Raw genomic sequence first — 22,088 nt, 5'->3', positions numbered from 1 at the left:
AGCATGAAGTATTTAGAACAGTACATACATAGAGTGTGCACAAAACATTAGCTGCCAGCATCATTGTCATCATCATCCTTCTGATAATTTCCATTTTGGTCTCTCAGCTTTTTTGACTGCTTTAATCTTTTGTTAGGAAGGAATTATGGTAGTGATGCTCTAACTCCCATAGTGTTACTGTTTTAACAAAAATCAACAGGATGATAAAAATGCCACTTTAAATTGGTTCCGATAAAATTGGATTTTTAAAAATTTAGAATCGCCCATTTAGAGCCTAGTTGTATTTGTTTGCACTAGAAAGTTATATAAAATTAGTGGAACTTCACACAACGGACAAGAAAATGAAGTAAATTTTTCTCTTCCTTCACTTATCTACTATATGCTAGCTGTTTTGCAGGCTTGGCAATACTGTGGTGGATAATGTCAATTCCTAACTTTGACATCTTTATTTAATAATTTAATCTGAAATGAGGCCCCCCCCCCCCTTTTGGGGGCGGGTAATCCTCACCCGAGGATATTTTTCCATTGATTTTTAGAGAGAGTGGAAGGGAGGGGGGGGGGAGAGAGAGAGTAACATCATTGTGAGAGAGACACATTGATTGGTTGCCTCCCACACATGCCCCAACCCGGGCTGGGATGGAGCCTGCAGTCGAGGAATGTGCCCTTGACCCTTCAGTCCATGGGCTGACGTTCTTACCACTGAGCGGCCGGTTAGGGCCAGTTTTTTCTTTAATGGCCACCCATCTTCATTGTTTCAGTTTAATATATAGTTACATTTAAAGTGCTAACCGCCCTTCCCTCCCCCCCCCCCCCCCCCCCCGGGGGGCTGGTGTTGCACACTGGTTGAGTGTCAACCCATGAGCCAAGAGTTCTTGGGTTCTGTTCATGGTCAGGCACATGCCTGGGTTACCGGCTTGATCTCCAGTAGGGGAGGTGCAGGGTGTTTTTATCTCTCTGTCTCCCTCTCCCTTTTATCTATCTCCCTCTCCCTCTGAAAAATCAATAAACACATTTATATATACAATAAAGTGCTAAACCCTTTGGTTCAGAAATTCAACTGTTAAAAAATGTTAAGTGTATACCCACACTGCAAATATGAGTAACTCTGTACCTAAATGCCCATTTCCCACATATACTATGTCTGCCTGAACCCTTTGGTTTTCTAGAGTTTTCATGGCAGTTTGTTAAGTACTTTACCTCTGTTTATTGCAGGAGAGGAAATTATTCCTGCATTAGAAAGAAAAAGTTGCATGGAGGCCTATTGAGTCTTAAAGCATTTTCATTTAAATCTAAATGGTGCAGTTTAGGACCTCAAGCCTTAGCTGCACTCTCATTGCTTTAGCAGTCTTTTCGCTGTTGGCTTGGTTTCCTGGTTTCACAGCAGCTTTTCCCAAATCACTTCTCTGCAGATCCACCAACCCAGCGCTGTGGGCTTCATGCTCTCCCACTTGTCCTCCCGCCAATGCTGTCCCAGCTTCACTTTCTGTTCACAATCTTGTTCATCTGCAGCTGCACTTGCCCCAGCAAAGGAGGGGAAAATACAAATAATTATTAAACTTTTTGATAAATCTGGTAACAGAAACAGTGTATTTGAGAAAAGGATTAAAATCATTAGTGTCTGAAAAGCCATCTGCAAAGTGGAAGTTCTTTTTTTAAACGATGGAACACTTTGTTCATAGGAAATCCTACTCAGTTCAGCATAGTCTCTCTTATGGTGGAAAAAGGGCTGGACAGCTGAAGTCTCAAGGGGCTTGCAAAGTGCGCATTGAAACTTCCGATCTGAAATGCTGGACTCCTGAAAGGACAGAGGGTAATTTGTTGTAAATGAGTAAAGTCATTTTCGCTTTGGTTTTTGGCATAATCGTATATTGGAGAGTACACGTCTAAGCCAGTCTGAGGAGTATAATGACAGTAGAGGCAAAAGCGAGGGCTTCAATGAGAGAGGCTTTGAGGGGCACCGACAGAATGTGATGGTAGGTTGTGGAGAGAGGGAGAAACTCAGGAGGACTTTCTGTTTCCTGGTCCTAACCCTTTGATGTTGCTGGGACAGTGTATACAAGAAAAGAAACAGCTGTTTTTCTAGTTCGGGTCACTGTGGCTGACCCTCTGGGAATCCTTGCTAGTTGTCTCCACTGAGTTCTTGGAAATTGTGATAGTCTTCATTTTATTTCCCTTTCTGGCTTTTTTTTTTTTTTTTTTTAGCTCAAGATGTGGGGCCAATAGCCCTAGCGTGATATGAATTCTGTCTCCATTTCTCCCTGATGCCAACAGCTTTCTTTGTGTTGAATATGAGATAGCATCCCGGGTAGTAGAATGCAACCGTTCTTTCTAAAATATCCCCCCACAATCAGTGTTGATGTTACATGTAGTCTCGGTTGTACCTGATCCCCTCTGTGACCCATGTATCACTCCCTCTCTGTGAATGGTCTTCCTTACCATTATGTCTGGACATGTCACTGGTGTCTTATCACCCATTCTTAATGATCATGTGATTGTCGACTTTGTGCTTCTCTGTTTTATTGGTCTTACTATTGTTGCCCCTGTCAAGCATCGTACAGGTGCTTCTTCACTCCTGGGTCACTCTGGCTTGTGCTAATGCCATATTGCACTTGCTCTGCCGAAGGAGGAGGATTCCCATCCTGTCCTTCCAACGCCCTCCTCTTGCCATACTTTGTTGGGATAAACTCAGAAAAGCACTAACTTCCGGTCCCAAATTGTTTGGATTGTACGTGTGTACTATTCTTTCTGTTCCTGTTTGTTTTCCCACCCCCGACTCCCAAACACTTAGATGTATGTATTTGTGGCTTGTAGGAAGCCCATTATGCTAGCTCCATATCTTCTGCCCACAGCCATCTCCCCACTCCTGACACTATGCATATAATCGTTGCTTTTGCTTTCATTAGCATTTATTTTATGCCAGATTTACTCCCGGCCATACGTTGTTGTTTCTTCAGTTTCTTCTGGGATATCTTTTTCTTCTGTGCAACCTCCTCTTCTGGTTTTTGAACCATCTGCTTCTTTTCAGTAGGACCATCTTCATGTGGCAGGGGGAGCTCCTGTAGGGGTTAATGCTCCCATGAGCTCTGTAAGTTCTACACAGCATCTTGGGGAGCTTTGCTCACCTGGATGTGCTCAGTGACCAGAGTCTTCCCTTAAGCTCTGCATTACTCTCTGTGTTTTTAAGCATGTGCAGCAAAAATTCAGCACTCTTTTTTTGGGCCACCGATCTTTTGTCCAGCCCCATTGTTTTTGGCCTGGGCACACCTACCAACTCCACCATTGTAACAACGAATGGCACGCAGTGCTTCCTGAAGTGACGTCCTTCAGGTTCTTGGTGGCTTTTCGGATAGTCACACCCTTGATGGCCTGGGCAGTTTCACGAGTGTTCTCAAAATGAACACAGCCCTAGCTGGTTTGGCTCAGTGGATAGAGTGTTGGCCTGCAGACTGAAGGGTTCTGGGTTCATTTCCTGTCAAGGGCATATGTCTGGGTTGCAGGCTCGATCCAGTAGGAGGCGTGCTGGAGGCAGCCGATCAATGATTCTTTCTCATCATTGATGTTTGTCTCTCTCCCTTTCCCTTCTTCTCTGAAATCAATAAAAAATATATTTAAAAAAATGAACACAAAGATCTGAACCTCTTGTTTTGCATGATTTTGTGTGTTTTTTCAGGGTCAAGTGAGTAGCAAACAATTTTCAGAGGTCACCTGAGGCCACCTACAGGAAGAGCATGGCACTCCCATTTTGTTAGTCTTTTCTTAGGCCCCTGGCCTTCAATGCCATATGCAGCCTTTTTGGCTGATTGGGCTTCTCTTAAGTTTTCTCATTGTAGTAACAGCTGAAGGAAGTGGCTTTTTTAGGTTACTTTTTTGCCCTCTAATAAGTGCCTTTGCTGATTTAATCAGTTTTCTTTTGATTTATTAGCTTATAATTCTTTCAGCCGCTTTGTCAACTTGTAAACTTGATCACTTGTATTAGCTTCCTGCTTTATAGGTAGGGAATGTGGAGCGGCGCACACAGCTCTGTCATGGGGAGACCACACCACCTTGTGGACTTGTAGGATATTACTATGGACATTTTTTAAGCCTAGCTTCGTTTCTCCAAGTTACTGGTATATTGAAACTCACATCTTTGACTTGCAGACCTCTTAACACTGTATCTGAGTTGGTGTCTATTCAATTATTCATTCCTTCGTTAAGAAAAAGCTAAATGCCAGTCGGGCATCCTATAGTGGAGGTGTTGGGGGTGCTGATGAGCTAGAGAAGTTTAAAAGCTAATGGGGGAAGACTCCTAAAATAAATCATTAGGAGACTCTTGGCAACTGCTTAAGAGAATGTACAGAGTGCGCTGAGGACCCACGAGGAAAGTGACTCACTTTACTTGGACGATACTGAAACACTTCTCAGGGGAAGTGTTAGTTAACCCTAAATTCAAAGGATGAGTAATAAGTTTATAAGACAAAGGGTACTATTTAGAAGCTGGAACAGCGGGTTTATTCAAAGGCCCGGAGGCATAGGTAGGAAAAAAGTGTAGAATAGCTGAATGGGGTGAAGTTTGCAGCATAGGATATGTTGGAGTTTGGAGCAGAAAGTAAAGTTGTAGGTTGGCCCTTTCAGGGAATGTTGTACGAGAGGAAAAGAGATGAAGAGAACGGGTATTTTTTATGTACCGGTGGATGCAAAGTATCCATATATATTGTTTCATTAAATCAAAATATTGAAGAACAAACATATTGATATCCCCATTTTACAGTTGGATAACTAGCATCTCAGAATTTAATTTCACCAAGATTCATGACTAGTATGAGAGGATATATGTTCCAAAACCTTCGCTCTTTGCATGGCAACATATTGCTTACCTTACATGCTAAGCAAGGGGTTTGGACTGTCTCCTATTAAGGACCCTTGGGTCATAGGAGAAGCATGTCATGATCGGACTTAACCTGAGTAAACGCTAACTGAGACAGTGTCCAGTTTCTATGAGGTGTAGCACACATTTTCTATCTAAAAGGATGTTCAGTATTATCAAATAGAATAGATTAGATGGGATAAGTATTTTGGAGTTTGGAAAACGGCGATTGAGAAGATTTTTATTAAATGAATAGGGCTTGAGCCATTCACATAAGGTAGCTATTTTCAATCTTTTTCATCTCATGGCACACATAAACTAATTACTAAAATTCTGTGGCACACCAAAAAATATATCACAGTTTTTGCTGTTCTGACAAAAAAAAAAAAAATAGGTATAATTTTGATTGTTCACACCAAATGGCTATTGTTGTGTTGGCTGTTGACATTTAAAAACAATTTTTTAAAATATATTTTTAGTGATTTCAGAAAAGAAAAGAAAGGGAGGGAGAGAAAGATAGAAATATCAATAATGGGAGAGAATCATTGATTGGCTGCCTCTTGCATGTCCCTGCTGAGGATTGAGCCCAAAACCTGGGCATGTGCTTTGACCGGGAATCAAACGATGATATCCAGGTTCATAGGTCAGTGCTCAACCACTAGCCACGCTTGCTGGGCTCATTCTTCTAAAATTTGACAATCTAGCCCTAGCCTGTTTGGCTCAGTGGATAGAGCGTTGGCCTGCAGATGGAAGGGTCTAGGGTTCAATTCTGGTCAAGGGCGCATGCGTGGGTTGCAGGCTCGATCCCCAGTAGGAGATGTGCAGGAGGCAGCCGGTCAATGATTCTCTCTCATCATTGATGTTTCTATCTCTCCCACTTCCTTCCTCTCTGAAATCAATAAAAATATATTCTTTAAAAAATTGGCAATCTAAGGGAAAAGAGGTCAGTGCCCCTGACTAAGTAGTCAGCTATTGCATGTTTTAAAAAATCCTGTGGCACACCATTTGAAAATCACTGCCATAAGGTATAATGTGATGTAGGAGGTGGAGAGAGGCAGACATCTTGGGCAGATTGGCAGTTTGGGGAAGCAACAGACAGGGCAGCAGCAAGTCAGCAATGGTGGGTTTGAATTTTGAGGAGCAGAAGGAAGTAATGTAGGAAAAGAGTGGGGCAGCATTGTTTGCCTCTTCCCCATTATTCCAAGTATTCCAAGTCATGTAGACTTGGAATGATGGACAACAGGGATCATTCGTTTGTGATCACTTCAGAGTCCTGTCTGATTATGGCCGGGAGGTGGATTGAGCATTTTGTGATGGTTGTTTATATTTTGTCTGCTTGTTTTGTTTGGCTTTACTCATTCCTTCCTGTTGATGACAATTAAAAAAAAAAAATAGGAACCTTTCTGAGTGCCTTGTCATACACCTGGGCTTTTATGACTTTCATTTTGTCACTGTAGCATGGAATGTATTGGAATCAAATCAGTTGTCCATTATAATTCTTAGCTTGGTCTAAAAATTGTAGGTCTTTTCTAAGTGTCCATTTTTGCTGATCAGAGAGACTTGCATAGTGCTGCTTTGCTATGTGTACTTATTTAATCTTTAGGTTTCTCTTTTCTACCTATTACTGGTGGTATAAGACTAAGGCTATTTGGAAATGCTCAGTCAGGGTTATTCCAAGATTTAACTTTTGCCATTTCAACAACCAATGAAGGGACTCTGTAGCTCACCATTTTAAAACATAAAGCAGGTATTTGAGAAAAATTGAAGTAACCTTAGTGAATTAAACACATGCAACTAATTGCATAGATAGTGATAGAATTGTAGTTTCTTTTTCTGCCATTTGTTCTTGTTTGAGGTTGGATATTGAGACATTTTTTTCTCAAGGTTTTCCAAACTTGATAAGCATACATAAAGTCAACTGAGATATTTGTTTAAGAGGTATTGTGATGGCTCTCCCACCTAGTGATCAGAAACTGGGGAGGGGGAACAGGCATGGGCGTTGGGTGGGATGGATAGATCCTAGGAACATACATTTTTTAAGTCTCATCCCAGGTAATTCATATGCACATTGAAGCTTGAGAACCCCTGGACAGAATAAAATGTCAGTATTAGTCCTAGATAATGATGATAATATTAACTAATAATAATAATAATAATTATTACAACCTTTTGTTAGATTCACTGCCAGTGTTTGCAAGCAGGATCTCATTCATTTTGCTTTCCCTTTGAGTGTAGAAAAGCTTGATTGCTGGTGCTGCTGCCAAGTACTGTCCTTAGAAATTTTTTTTTCATCTTTTATTAAAAAAAAACAACAAACAACCACCCTGAATAATCATCATTTCACACATATAAAATTGCTCTAAAGCCCCTCAGGTGACAGCTGCACTGTGGGGAGGGAGTATTTGTGGACCTTGAAGGGAAGTAGGTTATACCCCATACTGAAATGCTGCCTGCCTGAGGCATAATTGAAAGCGGAAAAAAGTTCGTGGGCTTAGTACAGTGATTGCTAATAAAGCCAAGAGAATTTTCTGGACGGTTAAGACTAGTAAGTAAGACAGTTCGTGGTGGCGTGTCATAGCAAGGACTTTTCAGGACAGAAACCAGGCGTGAGTTCAGTGGGGGATGAGTAGGAGGAGAGGAGGACTTTTCTAGTTGACAGCTATTCCAGAACATCTTTAAACAAGTTTTTTTATAGTCTTCTAATCTGGTTTTGTAAAACTTGAATCTTTAAAAGAGACAAGACTGTAGTACAGGAATTACAATGATCTTATCTGGCATAGTAAATGCTCACTGAATTTAATAAATGTTTGTTGACGGAGAGGTCATTCTCTGCAAATGCCTACTCAAGCAATTATCGCTTTGATGAGTTAAAGTTTGAATTTTTTGGGAAAAAGTAGAGAAACCATCATCCATAGGTAAATAAAATTATAGTAAGTGGGAGATATTGAGAGGACCAGTTTCTTATCTTGACTTCCTTCAATCTTTCCCAAGATTTTCCTGATATTGTTGGGGTGATGGGAACAACACCACGTATTAGACCAGTAGGGTCAGACTGGACCTACCTGTTGGTACTTGAGTTCTGACTAGGAGAGAATTCAGATCCAAGACTCAAGCTATAAGAGAACATTTATTTAGAAAATCACAGAGGTAGAAGAAGTAATTCCTTAGGAAACAAGTTATAGAGGCAAAGGAAGGCCCTTGGAGCTTAGACGTGAGGAAGGTCTAGGTGAGGCATGTGGGGGTAGGGGGAGGAGGAAGGGAAAGGCGTGGATGTGCTCCCGGGAGGGAGAGCCTGCTGGGTCCTCTGTCCTAAGGGTGAGATTTTAGGGGAGGGCGGGGGACTATCTATAGAATATTCAGCAGTTTTCCAGGTGTGGCCTTTTAGGGTCTAGGTCTCCATGATTGATTGGTCACTGCCAGGGCAGGGCGTCATTATTCATTGCAGCTGATTGTCTGGTTTTGCTGCTTTTCTGGGCCTGGAGCTCAAGTACAACTAAATGAGGCCTAGATGTCATTCCTAGAAAGGAAAGGTCAGGGCGTCTGACCCAATGATGAGTGATATGTTAGGGGAGGAAAGGGCAGCCTGGGGACTAGAACCCACCCTGCAATTGTCCTTTACTAGGCACTCAGGGCTTTCCGCCCTGGTGACCTTTTGTACCTGGCCCATCGTCCTTGCTCCGCTCATGTCTGTCTAACTGCCTACCACAGTATGAAGAGTCAACCCTAATTACAAGGTAATAAATGAGTATTCAGGCACCATAATATTTGCTGTCACAGTGCTTTATCCGCTTTAAACATTGGTTGCCTTTTTACCTCATTGGTTTTTATTTTTAGAATATATTTTTATTGATTTCAGAGCAGAAGGGAGAGAGAGAGAGAGAGAGAGAGAGAGAGAGAGAGAGAGAGAGAGAATGAGAGATAGAAATATCAATGATGAGAGAGAATCATTGACTGGCTGCATGCTGGGGATCAAACTAGCAATCAAACCATGGCCTCCTGGTTCATAGGTTGACGGTCAACCACTGAGCCAGGCAGGGCAGGTATTTTTTTTTTTTTAAATATATTTTATTGATTTTTTACAGAGAGGAAGGGAGAGGGACAGAGAGTTAGAAACATCGATGAGAGAGAAACATCGATCAGCTGCCTCCTGCACACCCCCCACTGGGGATGTGCCTGCAACCAAGGTACATGCCCTTGACCGGAATCGAACCTGGGACCCTTCAGTCCGAAGGCTGACACTCTATCCACTGAGCCAAACCGGTTAGGGCAGGGGCAGGTATTTTATGATCAGTGCCAGGAAAGTGGATTTATAAGGTTTTTTTAATCCTTAGTAATTTTGCCTTCAAAATGGATAAATTATGTAATAACTCTAGTGAATGTTTGTTATAGTCTCTATGGCACATTTAATCTAGACTTTGGTGATATTTATTGAACTTTTTAAATGTGACTGAAACCTATAGAATAGTTACTTGAATTTAATGAGCATTGCTCACTTAATCCTTACTTACGGCAGCTCTTGTAACTTGCTCAAGCCCACAGATAAGGGTAATCTGCCTTAACTTCCTTGTTTTCTATATTTCATTTCTGTTGACCAACCTTTGGTGATCATTGTAAGAGCAGATTAAAATAACTTTATAAAATAAATCCTTTTTCCTTTTTATTCCAGTGTCATTACTTATTTGAAAAAACTGTTCTTGCAACTGGCAAAACACATTTTTACTTGACATAAATCAGTATTAATAATAATGCTGTCATCTTATGTTAAGAACGACAATTTTCCTCCACCCCTCAAACTAGGTAAATGATTGTTCATTACAAAAGCTAATGATTAAAAGCTGAGGAGAAGGGGTATAAATAATTGTTTTTGAAGTACTTTGCATTTTCACTTGAGAAATAATTTTACTTTTATGGCTTCCTTGGAACAACACTCTATTTGACAATTTTTAAAAATGTTTTCTTGAGGCCATCAGTAGTTATGAAATTGGTTAAGAGTGGACTTGGGAGAAATAGTGATCAACTGCTGATTTGCTTTGGAGGCAAATAGCAAAATGAAAATGATTAGGTGATAGTGATTGGTGTTTTAAATAACTTAGGTATTTAGAATTGTAAATAGAATTGAATGTCCTTGGAAAACTTTTGAAATATATTTACAAAGGAAAAAAAGGACTTGGCAGAGACTGCCCCAGAACCCCTTTGCAATACTTCCATGTGATTCGCTGGGGTCTGAGAAAAATATATGTATGTAATTGAAAAAGAAAACAATTTTTAATAAAGAAATGGGGTGTGCTTTGCCCTTCCTTTCCACCCCTTCTGCCTGCTAGAATGTGGATATGGTGGTGAGATTTGGAGCTGCCACCTTAGCATATGCGATGGAAGCCACGGGTTGGGAATGAGTGAGATCATGTGGTACTTCTCTTTCATTGACTGGCTTATTTCACTTAGCATAATGTTCTCTAATTCCATCCAGGTGTCTACAAATGGTAGTAATTCCTTCTTTTTTATGGCAGCATAGTATTCCATTGTATAGATGTACCATAGTTTTCTGATTAGCTTTTTGTTTTAATAGTAGCAGAGCCTGTTAATAAACTTGACTCTATAAAATAAAATAACGTAACACATGGCAAAAAGCACAGCAAACAAAGTCGAAGCATAAGCCACACACTGGGGGAAATGGCACTCAATGTTTTCAAAAGGTTGTTGTTACTGAATTTTAATAAATGTTTCCAGATAAGAAAAAATTACACACCTTAATAGGAAATCAGCTAGAAGTTACAAACTGATTTCACAGGAAAATAAATAGATATGGCTCACAAAATAAGAAAAAAGGGTGCTCTTATAACAGTAAGAAAAAGAAATGAGAAGTAAAATTACACTAAGATACTGTTATCGAACAGAAAGAGTTTGTCCACCCAGCGCTAGCAGAGCCAAACACTGAATGCCGAGGATTGCAGTGGGGGAAATATTGGCTGTTTTATGATGAATGACACCACCCAGGAGAATGGGAAGCTAATGCTCAAGAGCCCTAACACCCTGATGGTATATAGGTTACAGATTATGAGGCCAAAATTACAAACCATCATGGGTGTGGGGCTCGGGGTCGGGCTGGGAGCTGATTGGTTAGAGGTGAGGTGAGGATAATAAAGCATTTCTTCAGGTCTTGAGACAGCTCTGAGGTCTTTACAGTATCCCTCTGTCTGGTTTCATGGGATTGTTCCACCTTAGGGCTCAGGAGCTGAAACATAACTTAGGGCAAGACGTTATCTTTAGCCTGCCAGAGGTCCAGGGTGCATAGCCGTTGGTGAGGTCCGGGACCAGGCCATTAGTCAGGTCCAGCTACTGTCTTCCGCTGCCTCAGGGATTATCTGGGGGAAGGGAGGCCAGGGCTCTGAGGGGTATATCCAAGGTAAGACAAAAGTAGGTTTACAGTAGTGAGTACTCAAAACAGAGCTGATTCTTATATTATTATTTATGAATTATTGTATTACTTTCCATATGAACAACTATAAGCCTACTTTTACCCCACCCTGTATGTATATGTAGAGAGAGATGATGTCTAGAGCTAGGATTTAAAGCTAAATCCAATCAGAGTTATAAGGACCCTTGGTTTCAATATCATTTTCATCAACCAGATGGGCAAAACCCCAAAAGTTTAATTAAAAGCCTCTGTGGTAGAAAGCCCTGTGGCTTGCCCCTCCCCCGCTGTGCTTCAGCCTCACCACACTGGCCTCCCTCCTGGGCAGTGTGAGCTGGTGGCCTCTGCCCTTCCACTTGATATCCTCCTGCCCTGGGCCTGGAATGCCTGTTCCTTAGGGATCCTTACACTTGACTAATGCATCTCCTTTGCTCAAATGCTCTTCTCAGAGAGATTGTCCTGACCACCCATCTAATACTGTAATATTCCACCCCCTTTTCCTTACCCTATGCTATTTTTCCCTCTAGAGCACTGACTTAAAATGTTTTCAGTTTATTATTTTTTATTATTAACTAGAGGCCCGATGCACAAAATTCATAGAAGAGTAGGCCTTCCTTCCCCCGGCTGCCAGCACCCGCTTCCCTCTGGCACCCGGGACCTGGGCTTCCCTCTGGCTGCCGGCAAGCACCTGGGACCCGGGCTTCCCTCATAGTCTGGGCTTCATCCGGAAGGTCGTCCAGAAGGACGTCTGGTCTAATTAGCATATTATGCTTTTATTATTATAGATGATCTGTATTGTCCCACCAGAATATAAGCTCCATGCAAACAGGGATCATTTTTGTTGTTGTTCTCTGAAGTATTCTAAACAACTTGTATAGCCCTCATCATAAAATTGTTAGTTAAACATTTGTTAAATAAATGTAACACAGAATAGGAAAGATAGTCAATAATCTCTCTATATAATATGCAAATTGTCCCCTTGGGAGTTTGGGAGACCGGGAGTTCGATCGCTCGCTATGACATATGCTGATCACCAGGGGGCAGTGCGGAATGAAGGAAGGCCTTGCCCGGCAGCTGGGAAAGGAAGGCCCCAGCAGGCAGCTGGAAGGCCCTGATTGGCCCTGATCACCAGCCAGGCCTAGGTACCCTACCTGTGCACGAATTTCATGCACTGGACCTCTAGTATTAAATAACTATGTATGGTGCCAGGTGGGTACTAGAAATATCAGGTGGAACACTTTGTAAAATATATGATTTTCTAACCACTATGCTTGTGTACTTGAAACATACAAAATAATATTGAGTGTAAACTATAATTGAAAGGTAAAATTTAAAAAAAAAAAAAAAAAGTCATCTATTGTCAGCTATCCTCCAGAGATAATAAATGTATGTTGTTTTAAACTGTTAAAAAATGTAACAAGCTGCCTCAGTAGGTTTTGCTCAGTGGATAGAGCACTGGCCTGCGGACTGAAGGGTCCCAGCTTCGATTCCAGTCAAAGGCACATGCTTGCTTTGTGGGCTCAGTCCCAGTAGGGGGCGTGCAGGAGTCAGCTAATCAGTGATTCCCTCTCATCATTGATGTTTCTATCTCTCCCTCTCCCTTCCTCTCTGAAATCAATAAAAATGTATTTTATTAATTTCTTATTGATTGATTAATTGATTAAGGTATTACATATTATTGATGCCTAACTGCTCCCCTGTCAGCCTGATTGCCCCTAACTGCCATCCTCTGCCAGCCTGGTCACCCCTAACTGCCCTCCCCTGCAGGCTTGATCGCCCCCAACTGCCCTCCCTTGCAGGCCTGGTCCCTCCCAACTGCCCTCCCCTGCTGGCCATCTTGTGGTGGCCATCTTGTGTTCACATGGGGGCAGCCATCTTGTGCATTGGTGTGACGGTCAATTTGCATATTACTCTTTTGTTAGATAGTATGCATGAAGAAGTTCTAAAAGAATATCCAAGAAGTGTGGTGGAGAAATGGGGGAGCTTGGTAGACAGGGAAAGGGTTGGGAAGACCAAGTTTTACTGTTTATGTCCTTATATTTTTTGTTTTATGAAGAAACGGAAAGTATTTTCAGTTTAAAAAATTAAACTAAAAAAATAAAACTGGGAATGGTCAGTGTTATGTATCCAAGGAACATTTAAAATATTTAAATATCCTTAGCTTATTTGGGGGATAGAAAATAATTTTAAAAATGATTCCAATTGTCAAATAATGGTATTTTTATGGACATGTTTTATACTATTTCATTGTCCTTTATGATTCCGAAAGTAATATGGGCACTACACTTTGTGCTGTGTATTTTTTGATTATTTTTGTTGTTATGGATAATCATCTGATTCTATTCTCTTTTCTTTTCAGTCCTGATGATATTGGGACCTGCTGGTATATCCTTCTCTCTGGTTCCGTGTTCATTAAGGAATCCATGTTTCTTCCAAGAAGCAGGTATCGTATAGACAATCGTTACTAGGTTATCCATGGAGCTTGAAATCCTCTGGCAGGATTGAGTTCTTTTGTAGAATTATTTTCTCTTCCTATTTCCTCCTCTGAAACAAAGCAAGTCAGTGCCTTGGGGTGTTAAATGCATAAATCTTTAAGAAAGGACTGTTTTATGTTGTAAACACTGTTCCAATCTCTTTAACAAAGGGCAGGAACAAAAGACATGCTGGTGACATGTCCATTTGTTACATGAACATGTCAGGCTAATTTAGGACATGTGTGTTCATAGAAAATAAAATCTGCCTCTATTACAGGCAATCTCATAAGCATCCAAAGAGAGGAAAAGAAAGTTCATTGAGACCACATGGGACTAGAAATGGAAAGCCAGGAACTGTGGTTGACTTTTCTGCCTCTCAGGACCATATGGTCTCTCAATTTTGCATCTGTCTGTGGACTAGCTTCCCGCTCTCTAAGGCTCTTAATGTCTTTCTCCCTGTGACTTTGGCGTGTATGTGCCAACTGTTGATTTATGACCTTATGTCCCTACTGTTTACACCATTTGACTGTAGTGCCTGTGTCTTTTCTTTGGATTCTTCAGGCTACTGTCTGATTGGCTTGGCATGGGGCTGATGTGTTCCAGTTCCAATCAGCTATGGCCAAAGACAGTTAGGACTCATCTGTTATAAATATGGCAGTGTGTTTCCAGGTTCCCTGAATGAGGGTATCAGCTACTAAGTTTCAGTAGTTGTGTTTTCCAATTGTGTATTTTTCAGAAATACATATTTTTATTTTGACTCAAGATTTTAAAAAATTTTAACTGCTTAAATATCTTTCTTTCAAATTATTAAATATTTTATTTAAATGACTAAGTTTATTAAAGACAGGTGCTCTCCCTCCTTACCTTCTATCACCTAACCTAATATTAAAATACGTTCTCGATAAATGATTCTGAGTGGGTCAAGGACATGTTAAGAATTTATTTTAAAGACGTAAACAAATTTTTATAAAAAGAGTCAGTGAGATGGGGAGAGGTAATGTACATGGTCCTGGATGTGGTAAGAGAAGGCACTGAGATGGGTGGTTGGCGGCCAGCATGGTTGTGAGACAGTGCCAGGGACACATTGCGTCTCATGAAACACAATCTCTGGTGTAATCCCGATGCCTATTCGCCCTTCCACTTCTCGGAGATGAGATTGGCAGGCATTATTCCCTTTGGAACATGGCCCCATGAGAGAGGGAAGCTCAATAGACTGTTTGTTTGTTGTTCTTATAGTAGCAATAGTTATCGTAATAGTATTTGCGTTGGTGGTGGCAATAGTAGTAATAGAAGTAGCAATAGTTGTTGTAATAAAATGATGAAGGAAAAATAGCTTAGTCTTTGGGAGTGCTTTCTATTTGCCAGGCACCATTTTAAATGTTTTATGTGTATTGAATCGTTTAATTTCACAACTATCCTTTGAGATAAATACCATTTCTACTTGCATTTTATGACTGAAGAAACTCGGGCAGTGTGGAATTCCTAGAATTCTGCCTGGGAAGCGTGCAGTGACCCTCTGAAACAGTTCCTGTAATTCTAGAATTCTTGTTCCCAGAGGAATGGAAAATGGAACAGCAACACCTTTCTACTCCTTCAAACACAGGATCTGCTGTTTGGTTCCTAACTTGGAGTAAGGAGTAGGAAAAGAATATTTAAGGATTGGCATATTTTAAAAATTAATGTAAAATGTAATAATAATTACATAAATGTAAATTATCACAGATAAAGAGAAGGAAAAGCACCACTTCAAATCTCTCATCCAAGATAATCAGCCTTTAATATTTCAGTGTTTTTCCATCTTGTCTTGCATGTACATGTTGCACATGCTAAAGAACATACTTTATAAATAATTTAATGTCTTGTTTATTTCAATTAATATGTATATGCATTTCCTCATAACATTAAAAACTCTTTGCAAAGACTTCCTCTTTATGCATCTTAATATCTATTTAAGGTTTAGTTATTTAAACTTTGCACAAGTTAGTGAAGGGTAAGTTATGCTCTAATGAATGTGATTTGAAATGGATGCATCTTAAAAGAGAACAGAGCTAGTGTCTCCTCATCATCTTGTTGCAAGGTCTGTTGTACAAACTCAGTCTGCAGCCCACGGCACTAGCACCCTGGAGGAGTTTGAGGTGGTCTTCCTGAACTACCAGCCATCCTCAGCTCATCAAGCAACAGCTCGTTCTAACGTGTGGAACGGGAACCTAATGTTCAGAAAGCTGTTGTTCTAGCGGAGAGAGGACTTGCAGTTCAGACCTATTTCATGAACACATGTTTTGGACTCTATGTCTAATTATTTTAAAAGATGACATAAGTCACTCTTCCCCTGGCTGCATGTCAAATGCTTGCAAGTCAGTACGTTACTGGGATGAGGGAAGGAATGGTATTTCAGGCCGAGTGACGAGCTAGGACTATATATAGGTTATTCCCTCATGTTGCACCTGGTGACATTTGCTCTTTCCAAGTTGTTTGTTTCCTTTGGAGATGTTGCCTTCGGAATAGTGCAGAGACTGTTTTAATGTGAAAGAGTCTCTACGTGGCGCTTTGCTACAAGTTGACATTAGTGGGTCATATATATTTCTCTCTCCAGAAAATATTGAGGTTTGATTAAAGTATAATATGGCTTAAGTGTTAGTAATAGTCTGCTGGTTTTATAAAATTACGAATTCACAGATGATTCTTCACATTTACTATGATTTTATGTTAGCCTAGAAATTGGTTATCAGTTTATATGATAAGTAATTTGATCATTCTCTTGAAAATTTGGACTTATTTTGACAGGTAACTTACCCTTACTAGTTGGTTATAAAGCAAAGTACTTTGAACAACAGTTTCATATTTTTTAACTATTTCTCATGAAATTGCTTTGAGACCGATAGCATCACTTGAGAAGGGAGTTACACATGGCAGAAAATCTGTCATTTGGCTTTCAGATTTCATTAGCTGTATTGAATTCCTCAATTGCCATTTAAGTCAGCCTTTTATGTTTTTTATTATTTAAAAATTTATTCATTTTCTCTTTAAACAGAGAAAAGTTGTTTTAGTTGATTATTTTTACTTTGGTTGTTCAAACATGAATATTATTATTCCTTGATGAGGTTTATAACATTTATGGAGCTTCTGACTTCCTGTGTGACTTCCAGTGACAGCTTCCTCACTCTTCCTCACTCTAAGCAATTCCAGTGATACAAATGTTGTTTTTGTGATTTTTTTTTTGTAAATCTAATTGATTTATCAAGTTTTGAAACATTGGTATTTGTACAAGTGGCTATAATATGGTGTTACATGTTATGTCGCCCTAAGATAGAGCTAAATTCTTTATTTGAAATACGATTTTTATTCTTGTGGCAATTTATGATTTATAGTTCTAATTTTCTTAAAGTCTTACTTAAAAGTAAACTCAGTTTCTTTGTATGATCAGAAAGATAGTGGGCAAAGGTAATTTAGGAATGCAGCAAGGTTGTTCTGATTCTCATGTCAGAGGGCACATTGGCCAGAGATGAATATCCAAATGGTGTGAACTCTGTGTTTTTCCTGTAGGCAAAGCATTGTGGTCACTAAGTTGTGCAAGTTGTGTGCTGCACGATTCTATGACATGCTATTGATACCCATAGTCATGGTAGGTTGATATATTAGGACAGTGACAGGCAGAAAGTAGGGAAGTATCTTGAAAAGGTAATTTTTTCAAAGGCGTCATTTACTATAGCAGTGGGGCTGGAAAGCAGTAGATGAAAATAATCTTATAGAAAGTTGCAGGTTTGGAAATGGTTTTCTTAATGTATTTTTGGTTCTGCACAAGGGCAGGAAAATATTAATAATGTTTATTGCCCTACTGCAGTCTAAATCAGTGTATTTAAGGCACTGCAATAAAAATGGTTATATACTTCAAAAATTTCTCACTTCTAAAACTGCCTGGCTCTTTAAATGTTGAAGCCTATTTTATAGTAAAGTCACAATATAATAACTTGGACTAATGTTACTTTTTGGCCGCTATCTTCTTTGAAAGGTTGAGAATTCTAGTTTAGATATAGGCTTAAGGCTACCAGGGGTGGGCAAACTTTTTGACTCGAGGGCCACAATGGGTTCTTAAACTGGACCGGAGGGCCGGAACAAAAGCATGGATGGAGTGTTTGTGTGAACTAATATAAATTCAAAGTAAAGGAGCGGAGGGGAGAGCAAGAGAACCGGATAGAACAGCCGGATCCGGCCCACGGGCCGTAGTTTGCCCACGGTTGGCTTAGACTGTGTTTCTAAACTTTCAACTTGGTGTTTGGGTTATTTGTTAGAGAAGGGAATAGTTTACCTTGGTTGTATATTAACTCACAGAGTTAGGATCTTTTTCTACTAATATAGAAATCGTTTTTACATCTATTTGCAAAAAACACAGTACACTAGATATTAATGACAGGAAGTGCCTTGGCTGGTTTGGCTCAGTGATTAGAGCATTATCCCTCGGACCGAAGGTTTGATTCCTGGTCAAGGGCACGTAGGTGCAGGTTCCCCGCCCTGGTAGGGGTGCCTGTGGGAGACAACCAATTGATGTGTCTCTCTTATGTCGATGTTTCTCTCTCCTCTCTCTCTCTCTCTCTCTCTCTCTCTCTCTCTCTCTCTCTCTCTCTCTTCCCCTCCCTTCCACTCTCTCTCTAGAAATCAATGGGGAAAAAATATCTTCGGGTGAGGATTAAAATTAAAATAATAAAATAAATAAAGACACGAAGCATTATTGTTATACAGATACTTCTTTGAATACATGTTTGTCACAATCCTGGAAAATAATCACTCATTAAAACGTGGAGCCTGGTTTTCTCAATTGAATCAATTTTACCATAGAGGCTGCCCAGAAGGGGCCTTTTAATAGAAATTGTCTTACCATATTTAATCATAAACAGTATTTTTATTGCTCTGACAGTAAAAAAAAACTTTCTGTGTGTTTTACCAATAGAGCAATTGGTAAACAAGCTCTTCACTTCTTATCAATATGGGGCCAGGATAGGGGCAGTAAGGTTGAAGAGAAAGGTAAGCCCAGGCTGGCCGTAAGTCTTGGAAATTGGAAGATACCAAGAGAAGGGTTGTAATTAAGCCTGGGAGCCAGAGGGATTAGGGACAAACACCTCTAGAGAGGGATGGGGCTTCCAGTACATGACGTGAGGGTTCAGCTGCCAGGTTATGTCAGGGACAGACGGTACAAATGTCGTGAGAAATGATGTCTCTATCTGGCCAGCACTGTCCGTTGAAACTGCTGAAATGCCACCAGAAGTTAGGATTGGTTCATGGGTCCCTTCAATGTTTATGGATTCTTCTGTCTCATTCTAAGATAGATTTGGTAGAGTTCAAATTTTGAGGCATATTTCTACGTTATTTGAAACATTGATTGAAACTTGTATTAAGTCCTCCTTACTGTTGGTATGTGCAGTACGATTTGGAGTATACAAAGGAAGCAAGATGGTCTACTCCATGCCGTCATGTAGCTTAATTTCTGGTTGGGGAGAGGAGGCAATTTTATGAGAAACATGAAAAAATTGCCCAGGTTTCATTAAATAATACACTATAAATTGATATGGCGAAGACTACTAAGTATGCAAAACCCCTTCAAAGATAGGGGTATTTTAATGTATGTGGGTGGTAATTAAAGGTGGCTTTAACTTAGGGAAGTGAATTTTGAGGGAGGGTTTTATGACTTAGATTGCTGGGCAGTGGTTGGAGGTGAAATCTGAGTGTAGTCAAGAGCATGAGTAATGGCACAGAGATAGGATTGAGAGCCGGAGTGAAGGCACAAGAATAGGATCGAATTATCTAGAATAGAAATGCATTTTAGGGCATAAAATAGTTGGGAAGGCATTAGTGATTTTGGCATTAATAAGAAGTCTAGTTTACAAAGCTGCATAACTTGGCCGACTGTTGGTGAATTAAGTCTCAGGTAACGTTGGCAGGAAGTTGAGAGAAATGCGCACATCATTTATTGGTACCACGTTGAAAGTGCCCATTTGCAATTAGTGCTTCTCTTTCATTGAGACCAAATATATCCACAATTTAAAAATTAAAATTTTGCTATGGTCTTCTCCAAGATCATATTTTAAATTAGAGCTGGCAGCTTTCATGAAGATAAGTGGGAAAACAAGACATTTAACTAATCAGTTCTGAGAGGCTGAAATACTATTCTCATTATGATTCACATGACAAACAATGAGCTACTTGAGTTTAAAAAGCACAGGCCTACTTTATGCTTGCCAGTGCTACATGGTAAGTTAATTGATTGTGCTGAGAACTTGGTGTTTTTTATAGTAATGAAAAGGAGAAACAATGGGCCAATAATTCTGTATGCAGTAGAGACTCAAGACGCATTACATAGTATTTCTTATTTTATGTGAAGAGCTATATAGGATTAGAAAATCATACTCTTTAAAGAGTATAAATTTGTTATGTCATGTGACACCTTTTTGGAGAAGGGAGTGTGGCATTTTAAAAATAACTCATTAGTGAATTAAGTGATGGAAAGGCGGGTAACTTTACTGGACATTAAATTTATCCAAAAGGTATGAAGAAAAATGAGATCAGAGTTCTGAAAATGGTATATTAGAGGTAAGATTGACCTTCAGGTGTTGGCAAAATCACAGCAATGGGAACGCAGATTAAGCATGGAAGGGAAAGAGTGGTTATTGAAGAAGAAATGGGAAAAATAAAATAAAATAAAAAACCACAAAAGAAAAACGATAAATCATCTTAAACTGTCCTCATTGAGTTTTACAAATGATGTTTTGGTCTTACATACTTTCTCTCCTGCCATGGGAAGAAACAGGATTAAATGAGGTGATGCATAAGTTAAGAAGTTTTCTTAATAGCCAGCATTGTTAGAAGCTGTTTACTTCTTTAAATGAAAAAATGTGTCCCTTCCCTTCCACGAGAAAACATAAGACCTTGTTAAATTTATATTTGGAATGACCTAAAGTTGGTGGATGATGGCAGAATTAGTAAGCACTGACAAGTTGTATAAGAACTCATTATCTCAGGCATTGTCTTATACTACCCATTATCACATTATTTTGTAGAAGCAGTTGTTTGGGGGCCTGTATATAGTTGGCCAGCTAATGACAATAGTCAGTAAATAGAAATGTTACTTCTGTTTTAACTTAAAAAGGTTCAACTTGATTTATACATATGAACATCTATATCATAAAAGGCCTGTGGTCGTGACGCCATCATGGTGTCACCACCAACTACCGGACTCACCAGGAGGTGCATTGATGGGTTCCGCTGCGGGCGGGACTTCTGAAGCATCGCGGGCCCCCGGCAGCGTCCACAGAACGTGCGAGGCTTTGGGGGGCGTGGACATGGCCCTGATGGCAGGTTAGGCCTAGGGGACCCTACACATGCATGATTTAATTGTGCACTGGGCCTCTAGTTTATGAATAACAATATGTAGTTGGATTGAAATATATACACACACACATATATATATAAATAAATATGGATGTGCGTGTATGTCTTCTACAGTTATTTCCCCCTACATCTACTCCAGCCGCAGTTTTAAAAAAACTGACATATCTGTATCAAGAGTGCCAAAGTATTCTACTTCATAGGTTAAGTAATTACTAAGTTAGAGATAGTTATCAAGAATGAATGGTAAATGTATTGTCCTTTTAAAATATTAATGTGTAAAACCTAATCACCACAAGAAATAGTATCCTAAAAAACTTCATATCTTAAGAGAATTGTTTACCAAAAGGATTATCAAAAGTGATGAGTAAAATGACTAGAGCTAATTTCTAGAATTAAACATTACCTTAGGCTATTAGTTGTCTTTTCAAGAGAGTCATCAACTTGATGCCTAATTAATATTAATGAGCCCTTCTATCCTGACCTGTCTTCTAAATTGCTCACCTGCAATTCTTTATATGCGTACCCTTGTCTTACTCATTTATCCTACAAATATTAAGTGCCTTTTATGTGCTGGCCTAGAAGATGATGCAGCTTGTGTGTCATCAGAGCCAAGAGATAAAGTGTTGCTTTGAGAAGGAAGAGGGGTCATTTGTCTGGTGCTGCAGGATATGCCACAAGGTGAAAATAGAGACATCACTTTGGTTGAGGAGACAATGGGAAGATAAGGAACTGGCCAAAGAGAAATTTCATCAAAATGAGGAATTTTATTGTGAAGAGAAGCAGGGAACAGGGGTGGTGGCTGGGAGCTGTGAAATCAAGAGGAATTTGTTTCTTTACAATTAGAAGATGCTAGTGCGCGTTTGTATGTTGACGGAGGGATTTAAGAAGAGTAAATAGATATGATAGGAAAGAGCGGAGGTCATTGCAGGTGTGGATGAAACCCACAAGGTGGAGAGCTGTTAGCTTTGGAAAGAGT

The 22,088-nt window shown here is 39.9% G+C and overlaps 1 protein-coding gene and 1 pseudogene across 5 annotated transcripts in view; one reads left to right on the top strand and one right to left on the bottom strand.

The window, feature by feature from the left end:
* The window catches only part of RAPGEF2 (Rap guanine nucleotide exchange factor 2), a 249,033-nt gene that overhangs the window by 88,510 nt on the left and 138,435 nt on the right, over positions 1–22,088 (top strand). For all 4 annotated transcript variants that reach the window (XM_080673715.1, XM_080673711.1, XM_080673714.1 and 1 more), the window contains exon 4: positions 13,618–13,701. In XM_080673715.1, the coding sequence (XP_080529841.1) occupies positions 13,618–13,701 (84 nt within the window). The remainder of the gene's footprint in view (positions 1–13,617; positions 13,702–22,088) is intronic.
* On the bottom strand, positions 1,376–3,677 carry LOC308250578 (large ribosomal subunit protein uL22-like; annotated as a pseudogene). The gene is made up of 3 exons: positions 3,623–3,677; positions 2,939–3,399; positions 1,376–1,569 (listed from the first exon to the last, which is right to left on the bottom strand). The product of its transcript is annotated as a large ribosomal subunit protein uL22-like (transcript).

Source organism: Plecotus auritus (genome assembly GCF_963455305.1).
Source record: "Plecotus auritus genome assembly, chromosome: 6".
In the NCBI taxonomy this organism is placed as follows: domain Eukaryota; kingdom Metazoa; phylum Chordata; class Mammalia; order Chiroptera; family Vespertilionidae; genus Plecotus; species Plecotus auritus.
This window is presented reverse-complemented; position numbering and strand designations above follow the sequence as displayed.